The 9,776-nt window shown below is 35.2% G+C and overlaps 1 protein-coding gene across 1 annotated transcript; it reads right to left on the reverse strand.

Moving 5' to 3' along the window:
- LOC124408094 (synaptic vesicle glycoprotein 2B-like) lies at window positions 1-7,738 on the reverse strand. Its single transcript, XM_046884778.1, has 10 exons — window positions 7,390-7,738; window positions 7,014-7,070; window positions 5,178-5,339; window positions 3,439-3,601; window positions 2,482-2,603; window positions 1,903-2,368; window positions 958-1,175; window positions 682-841; window positions 468-595; window positions 1-372 (listed from the first exon to the last, which is right to left on the reverse strand). The coding sequence occupies exons 1-10, from the start codon at window positions 7,391-7,393 to the stop codon at window positions 317-319; spliced, it is 1,536 nt and encodes a 511-aa protein (XP_046740734.1). The 5' UTR covers window positions 7,394-7,738; the 3' UTR covers window positions 1-316.
- Between the last annotated feature and the right edge of the window lie 2,038 nt (window positions 7,739-9,776).

The raw sequence follows: 9,776 nt of genomic DNA on the forward strand, positions 1-9,776 counted from the left end.
AATGTACGTATATGAATGTGGCGAGGTAGCTTATGTACTTTGGCATCGCGAATGAACTCCCATTCACTCATAATCAAGAGACAGCTGAATTTTCCTCGCATGAATATGACTACGATGCTAGAAAAATGAAAGAAAGAAAGAAACGATGATGGAAATGAATCATAATTTAATACACATCGTGTGCGGGTTGTATGTGTGCGATTTTGAAATGAAAAATGAAGAGGAACTGCATTAATGAATGAAAAAAGTTACGATTAATACTATGGTTTTCGCGTAATAAACTCGCACGTCTTGTTCAAACCATTGGTTCCATTCATCACTCTAAAGTCTCTTTCCCGGTTTTTGGCAGCATGAACGACAGTAAGCCGGTAACTGTAACGAAAAATACACAGAAAAAAGTGGTGAAAATTAATACTCAGCTGAACTAGCTTGACGTGTTGGTTTTTCGATTCTATGGTTGAACTTACTGAAGAGGAAAGCGGCGAAGAGGACGATCGGCACGACACAGGCGAGATCGATCAGGTATCCAAAGACAAGATTACCTATCAGTGCACCCAATCGACCCATCGTCAGTGACAAAGCTGCTGCCATCACCCTAAAAAATTATATGGTAATTAGAATGTGGAAACAAAAATACGTCCATCCGTTTACGAATCGTCATATAAAGGTGGAGACTCTCACCTGAGATTTGTTGGGAACAGATCAACGATTATGCAGTAGAGTAACGAGATACCGAGGGAAGTGAGAGCCTCGAAAATGCAGGATAGTATCAGGTTCTGATCAGCGTTTATCACGAAGTAGAAGCCGATCGTCACGGCACCCGATATCAGCAGTGAAGCAACTGGAATTGAGAGATAAAGAGATTAGGATGATATCAGCGAGGGATCTGACATCTTATGTTACCTCATCTTATTACCGATCATCACGTTTCTTATGAACTAATGAATTAACACTCACTCAGGAAGAACTTCGCCCCCAGTTTGTGAACGAAAAGCGGAAGTATTATGGAACCAGGGATGCAGGCTAGGCCGATGTAGACAGTGTGCAGGTATACCGAGCTCGCTATCTCTTCTTGGCACCCATAAGGATCGCTCGATGTCGAGTTGTCCTCCAGCGATGACACTATGCAGACCGAAGTCGACTCTCCCGGATGATTCAGCTCGAACTCTTCGAACCTGGGAAGGCAAATGAGTAAAAGATCCAAGTCAAGGGTATAGTATAACCGGAAAGCAAACAGTGCCGAGCAGTTGGACGTTGATTTCCAGTGATTTCTATTGGTTTCTACCTTATCATGTGATTTTCATTAATTTTCCGATTTCATAGAAACACAGGAAATTGCTATAGAGCATTGAAAAATCTTTGACAATCAATGGTAATCATTTGATAAACTGGATTGCTGAATGAAAGCACATATTAAGATAAACGTCACGATGATTTCGAATGGTTTTAGCAAAGGGCTATTCACATACAGAGATAATGACAAACGACTTTGAACGGTTTCAAATAACTTAGAAATGATTCCAAGCTGTTCGATTCAAATTTCATGAAGTTTCAAACGATTCCAAATTGGTTTCAAGCAGTTTTTCGGTTTCAAACTAAATGCAAGGTGTTTCAAACTGATTTGAAACGATTTTCAAACGATCTATACCGAATTCAAGCAATTTCACACAAACCCAAGCGATCGCAATACAAGTAAATGTATGACTTTCTTGACTAAATGGATCCTCGAATGAAGTAAAGACTTGAAAACTTCAAGAATGAAATCCGATCTAGTCAAGTTTACAAATAAAATCAATTCGAGACTCGTAAGCCTTATCGTGATATTCAACTTGACCAAGTTCAGAATCACTTTTCAAACAATTAAACCCTCTCTGTTCAACAAAAATAACAACAACAGCGCACCTGGTGAACAGCTCTGGGAACCAGACCATCAGTGTGTAGTAGCTGCTGGTAAGACCGAACTGGATGACGCAGGTGATCCAGGTGTTGCGAAGATATGGGGGCCTGCAGAGGGCCTTGGTCATGTCCCAGACCTCGGCCATGAGCTGAGAGAGTTCCTTCCGCTTGTGGAGCTTCAGTTTCCGGGGGCTCCTCTCGGGGGCGTTGGGCTTCTCGCGGAGACTCTTCACCGGATAGGTTGAGGGGTCGTTTCCGGTATTCTGTGCATATATGTGCCGCAGGACGTCCAAGGCTTTATCGTATTCTCCGCACTCCAGGAGGAACTTCGGGCTCTCCGGGAAGGCGAAAAGCCATAGACCGATCATCAACGATGGAAGAGCACAGATGCTGACGAAGAGGTTCCATGACTTGAAGTAGAACGTGTCCGACTCGTACGTCACGTTCAACGGGATGATCAGCCATGCAATAACTGCGGGTTTGGAGAGTAGGTAATTGAAAATTGGTCATTTATTTTCACCGGCCGTTTGTTTTTTTACTGAACGTTACTAATTATGAAAAAGAAATATAAAAAAAATCCCTTACGAGGCAGGACTATCACTCCAACCGTCCAAAACATCTCCATCCAGCAAAGGATCTTCTCCCGGTATTTCGTCGGCTGAAACTCTCCAAGGTAAGGAAAGCAGATTCCCATGGCACCGGTTATGCTGAGAAAAAATGAAAACTCTTTGAAATGATGATGAATTTAACAAGTATTGATGATTTTTCGAAATGTTTATCAATATTTTGAACGTTGATGAATTTTTGAATTGTTAATGAATTTTTGAGATGTTGACGAGTTTCTTAAATGTCGATGATTGGTTGAATTGTTGATGATTTTTTGAATTTTTAATCAACTCTTCAAATGTTGATGAATTTTTATTTGTTGATGAATTTTTGAGATGTTGATGATTTTTTGAAATGTTGATGATTTTTTGAAATGTTGACGAGTTTCTTAAATGTTGATAATTCGTTAAATTGTTGTTGATTTTTTGAATTTTTAATCAACTCTTCAAATGTTGATGAATTTTGATTTGTTGATGAATTTTTGAGATGTTGATGATTTTTTGAAATGTTGATGATTTTTTGAAATGTTGACGAGTTTCTTAAATGTTGATAATTCGTTAAATTGTTGTTGATTTTTTGAATTTTTAATCAACTCTTCAAATGTTGATGAATTTTGATTTGTTGATGAATTTTTGAGATGTTGATGATTTTTTGAAATGTTGATGATTTTTTGAAATGTTGATGATTTTTTGAAATGTTGACGAGTTTCTTAAATGTTGATAATTCGTTAAATTGTTGATGATTTTTTGAATTTTTAATGAACTTTTGAAATGTTGATGAATTTTTCAAATGTTGATAAATAAAAATGTATACACGTTCTTCAAATGTTGATAATGTTTTGAATTGTTGATGAGATTTTAAAATGTTCGAAAAATTTTTCAGGTGTTGATGAAGTTTTGAAATATTCTATCAATTTTTGATGAAAGAAACACTTACGCGAATCCGTTGAAGAATCGGAAAACCAGGAACACCCAATAATACTGGACAAAGGATGAAATCACACCGACGATCCCGTCCATCAGCAACGTTGCTATCAACACCACTTTTCGACCCTTAGTGTCAGCCAAGCAGCCCCAAATGTAGGAACCGATTACCATACCTGTTGAAAGATTCAAGATTACGGTTGATTATTTCGAGTCGTGTTGAACCTAGTACCAAAAAATGAATATTTCACCAATCTTCGAACGGATTGTTCAAATCCTCAGTGCCAAATTCATATTAGCATCTATGTTTAAAATCGTGTGCATGCTTCAAATTGAAAATGAGTTTCCAGAAAGATTGAAACAGTTTCAAAGACATTCCAGAGAATTGTTTAAAAGTTTTATGGGATTCTAAGAAAGTGTAAACAAGTCATCAGTAGCTGGGTAATTCCAACTTCAGCCATGGAACTTTAAAGAGGTTTGTAAATTTTTTTGAATATGACGAAAAAATTGATATTTAAAAAAAATCTTGCGACATTGGTTGTTAGAACTGTTTCACGATACAGTAATTGTTCGTTTTTTATTTGTTTGATTTTTGCATTGTCGTTAAAATATTGGAATCGTTTTTGAATTTGTCTGAAATTTTGTGACAGTGGCAGAGAAAGAAGTACGACAGAAATTTCACTCCACAAATTGTGACCTGTTCATTTATATTCGTTATCGTACAGCTTTTGTATACTGTCATTGTTGGTCAATGACCTAGAATTGGTTTGATGTTCGTCGCTAAAAATGATTACGCATTGGCATATTTTCCCAACTCGTCAATATCAATGTAGCGTTGAATTACAGAGATACAATCCGCCTGAGCGATTTGATCTTATCACTTTAGAATGCCCCGTATTGTCGAAGCCAGAGAATCCCGTAATAGGCATGATCTAGGGCTTCGCTGCTCTCGGACGTTGCAAATCAATATCATTCGCCTTACACATACCGAGTGTCGGAGTGAAAATGCACTCGAAAAAACTTCCGGTCTTGACAGCCAAAAAATTATGTCTGAGAGGTCGAAAAATATACTCGAATTACTTTTATACACGATGAAGACATACTTCATTTCGTTATACGAAAAGGTTTCGAAATCAAAACGGTTTTCAGAAATCAGATCTACTGCATCGTAAAAAAAATTATTCTACAATAATTGAAAAATTATTTTTCGGTTACTTTTGTTGAATAAATTATTATTTCAGTGTAATTTATACTGCATTAAGGTAGAAAATGTAAATTATTAACCGAAATTCATATGTTACATAAGATCACTTCTAATCGGATTAATTTTATTATTTACTTATCAACAATGATAAATAAATTTCATCGGCAACAGCGCATCTAACAGCTGTATGTTTTCATTGCCATTGTTTAGTTGGAGAATTAGAAAATTAAAAAAAAGTTTTTTCATTCGACGTTGATACACTTTCACGAGTCAGATATGTAATTAAATTTTAAGTTTGGTTGACTGATATTTTCTTCAATTTTCCTTCATTTAGATAGAAATATTTACAAAACTGCACGTCAGAATACGTATTTTTTTATTTTTTTTTTCTAATCATTTTTGCGTAATCGAGAATTGATTAATATAAATTACAGGTTTTTTAATTTTTGTCTCCAACAGTTGTGGTCGAATCATTTTCAAACGTCGTGTCGCGTTAAGTAAAATTTGAATTTCTTTTTTCACTTTCGAACTGAATGAAAAATACTAACCCAGCATAGGAGCCGCGGTCAAATATCCCTTCGCCGTCGAGTCCATCTCCAAGTCGCAGCTTGCGGCCGGTAAAACGAAGGACAATATCGTTATGCCGATCGCAGTGTTCATATAGATCAGCCCGCTGACGGCGAGCAGCGAGAAATGAAATTTTCCGAAACCTGGAAAAAAAGAAGCAATATTTTCTCTAACGAAGAATTTCTTTTAAAAATCGAACACCTTTCTTACCGACAGATTTTTGATGTAGCTAAATTTCTTTTCGCGGCTTCTATAACGACTAAAAGAGATACGTATTTGAGGATTTTTTTTTTTTTTTTTTTCTTTCACACATAGCTTGGAAAACAGAAGGGAACGAAAATTTGAGAATCTGGTGATTTTCGGCTTGTAGATTCATTTTCAAATATTTTTAAAAAAATTCATAACTCCGATTCTATTTCAGCTAAAAGGTTCTGTTTTTTTTTTTTTTCTTGTTCAATTTAAAGCTAAAGAAATGAATTTTCATAAAAAAAAAAAAATAAAAAAAAAAATAGTTTCACTGAAAGTTATTGAGAAATTCATATTGCTATAAGCAATTAAAATGATTAAAAATCGATTTTTAACAATTGCCTCCACCCCGTAGCGAGTTCTTAGTATAACCATCGTATTCAACTACATGATTTCGAAAATATGTGATGTAAAAAGGGAAAAAAAAAAAAAAAAAATACTCAGTTACGTATCTTTTTTTTCGATACAGAACCCGTAAAAAAAAATCTGTCAAATAAAAAATGTGTCTCTCCGATTCGTAAAAGAAATTCCCAATGCGGAAGCAGGAAGTGAGACCTCGAGTCGCGAGGGTCAAGTCTGCTTGTATCCCTAAATCGGCAATGAATCACTAGATCGACGGTCGATCGATTGATCGACGTATCTGACAAGTGCGTACGTTTAAAGCTGTCGTTTTATTTTTCGGGGGGTGAGGCTTAAAGTCAAGAGGCTGTATTAGATTACACAGATAATCCGTCAACAAGCTGCGATTATTCTAATCCACTGAGTCAATTGGTTACACCCGACAACCGTCACACGTCGTAAATCATAACATTAATAATCCGATAGGCTAATTGTGGCGCCTTAGTGAACAATATATATATACATATATAATCAGTATAATAGTCAGTATCGACATGATCGCTGAACCGTATCGGCTGGTTACTTTTTATTGAAAAGGATCAATTCAATCGACCACCACATTCGCGTTTTGCAATATCCTACAGGTATATACCCCGTAATAAATTTGAGTCTCAGAACGAATTACGTATGACGCAACGAGCCATTACACGGAAACACTGTGCGGTAAGCTAGCGTCAATATATCAGGATACGAATACTCGATTGCACCTTCTGGTGTTTTACAATACCCTTAGGATATCGTTTATCTTAACAAAGTACGCGGTAAAGGACTCGTAAAAGTAAAATCCGATAAGTATTCGATTACATTACAGTAGCGAAAATAATAAAAAAAAAAAATTCATATAATTCGTTTACTAATGAATGTAAAAATTAATAGATAATTTTAATAAATCCCTCCTAAGGATGACAAAAAAACTAGGCTCCAATTACATTCTTAAGATCCTTCTTACGGAAATATTTGACGTCAAGACTATTTCTACGCAAATGTAAAAACTTTCAGGTATAAAGTTTAAATTTTCATTCAAATAATGCCGAAATAATCTCCTTGGAAACCGAACGTCGAGAAAAAAATCCCTGAACGTTAATCAAACATTGGGAAGGTAGAAAAAATTGTTGGAGTGAAAAACAAGGAAAAAAAAGAAAATTCGATTCGATTGTTAAGATTTATCGTACCTGTGACGGTGATGGCATGTTCGAAGTCGGCGCCTCCATCTGCCAAGAAATCGAAGCCTGGAAAAAAAAAAGAGAGAAAATCGTATATATAATAAATAATATATTATAATCCACAAATTAAAAAAATCAATATATAAAATAAAAAAAAGCCAATTCACTGTGGAATCATAAATGAACATAAATGAAGCCCCGTCAAAGAATAAAAATAAAAATAAAAAACCGCGAAAATACCGTATTGAGTTGCAAAAAAAAAAAAAAAAAAAAAAAATAAATAAATAAATACTCTGAAAACAATTTTAATTTTTCCCAACAACTAATTTCGATGTTTGTGGTTAAATAAAATTAACGAATGCATAATTAAGAAGCAAAAACGTACCCATGTTCAGTCTTGGCGATCTTTAAGGTTGAGGATGAAAATCGGTACTCCTCCGTGGAGAATCGGCCCGGGTTGGATCGCCGGCGAAGAATCCCCGCGTGTGAAATGAAAGAATGTCGAACTTTTCGTCGAGTCCGCGGGTTTTGTCTTTCTGAACCCCGGCTCCCCTCGCTCATTGGTTCGCACCCCGATATCTGTCGATCGCGGTTATCGCTTCGCAAAATTATTGTTTTTATTTATAAATTACGAAGCCAAGGAACGCCGGCTAATCGCCTGTCACCCGGTATCTCGCTACCAGATATGTAAGAGGAATGATTTTTTATTTTTATTTTTTTTTCTTCGGTTTTGATCGGCTTCTTCCTCTATTTTGTATTATTTTATTTATTTTTTTTTTTTTATTTCACTCTTTAGTCTAAGAAACCAAACCTGATCCAGAATTCATTTTCATTCCGGATCGGTTCATCACCTTTGACATTGTCAGTTTTTACGTTATTAATTATTAATTTGTTTATTGTAACGTGACTCGTGTACAGAAAACCGAAATCTTATTTGCAGAAGATTTTCCACCGATCATCGTCTACTTCAATTCATCTACGTTGTCTTTGCTTCTTATGATTCGATTCTCTTCAAGCGATTCTTCAATATCCGATGACGGAGTTCAGGACGGAAGTCAAAGTTGCGTTTTCTGCGAAGGGATTCATGCCTATTTATGGTCAACTGTATATATCTTATTCTTAATCGGATGATTGAAAATAACTAATCTTTCATCGATAGAACAGGGACGAAAGTCCATAAGGAAGAGATCGATCGTATCGAATGACTTTTATAATGCTGAATTGCCAATTTGATAATATCAAGAAATTCTCAGACAGACGGTGAAAATTTCTCAAACCGAACAATGCAAATTCGAATAAAAGTTGAAAAATATACATTAAACAATTCCTGGAATGATTTTACTGTGTAAAATTTAAGTTTTATCGGAAATATTTTTAACAGTACTGCCAATTTTTCGTGAAACGGTGAAATTTTCTTCGGCTGCATATTTTTATGGATCCGCGTGATTTTCAATAACGTTACAATTTATTATCGAACGTCACGCGTGGTCATCCGTGTCACCGAGTGAATCATATCTATTTACGATAAAGTAATAAAGGTAGGAAAAAAAAAGGTGAAAAATATATGCGATATTCAACTACCCACCACCTACGCGTGAATCAATTTTTTTTTTTTTTTTTTTTTTTTTTTTTAACATGACATTGTTTACCAAAATTGCATTCAAGACGTTGTCTTTCAAATCAAACAATTTACAATTTAGCACAGCTGTGGAAGATTAAAATCGCCAAATTTAAACGCGATAAATAATATCGTGCCGGCTAATTTGTAGAAGAAAAAAAAAAAAAATGGGTCAACTTGTGAAAATGTCTTTTGAAATCAGCCTGGAACTAATATTTAGGCAAGCTAATATAGAAGGTAATTAAAACGCTTCGCGAGACGTAATGGAAATTTCATTTTCCACGTTACGGCGATATTTTTTTTGCCGCTACTATGAAGTTTGAATTTTAGATTTGATAAATCTTATGCCAGTGACATGACATTGAGAATTGTATTCACGATTTTATATACGGGACTGAATTCGTAAAGACTTATAATTCAACAATCAATCGTTGGAACTCTACTTGTTATTCAAAATTTGTCATTAGCATTAACCAAATTTCGATAAAACATTTTAATACAATTATTTCCGTTGATTTAGAACGAAATACTGCTCATTCAACGTCACATACTTGAAGTGAAAATCCTGCTGTGAAGGAAAGGGAATGCAAATGAGCAAAAGGACATGGGAATTTTGCAAGATAACTCGCATCAGATGTGAGCAGATTGAAAGATGAAGCTTAGGATCGAGTTTGCTGTTAGTGTATTTTTTTTTTCTATCTCTTTTGTGATTTTGTTTTTGTTTTTTTTCTTTTTTGTATGTTCTGGATAAGCAGCGTCACCTAATTACTTGTAAGTTGGATAAAATCAAAGCAGAAACGGATGCCATCGTCCGAGGATCAGCTGTTGACCAAATCAGATCTATAATCAAAAACTTAAACTAAGATAAAATCGTCGATGAAATATTGCTACTGTGAAATGACGATGTAATTTCAATGATCACGTCAGCCATCGCGAAAAGTTTACTAGCCAGATTTTTCTTTTTCAAAAATTTTTTCAGGATACATATCCTATCATTACGCAAAGAGAAATAGGTTTGCTGGAAAAATTTTGAGGAGGTACCGTATTACGGTTTTTTTTTTTCTTTTCTTTCTTTCTTCTATAAATAGGAATTTGAAATTTCAAAGAAAGCGAATTATCGTCAAAGCGTGTAGAATTCGGAAACTGTTCTATTC

Source organism: Diprion similis, chromosome 7, assembly GCF_021155765.1.
Source record: "Diprion similis isolate iyDipSimi1 chromosome 7, iyDipSimi1.1, whole genome shotgun sequence".
Taxonomy (NCBI): Eukaryota; Metazoa; Arthropoda; class Insecta; order Hymenoptera; family Diprionidae; genus Diprion; species Diprion similis.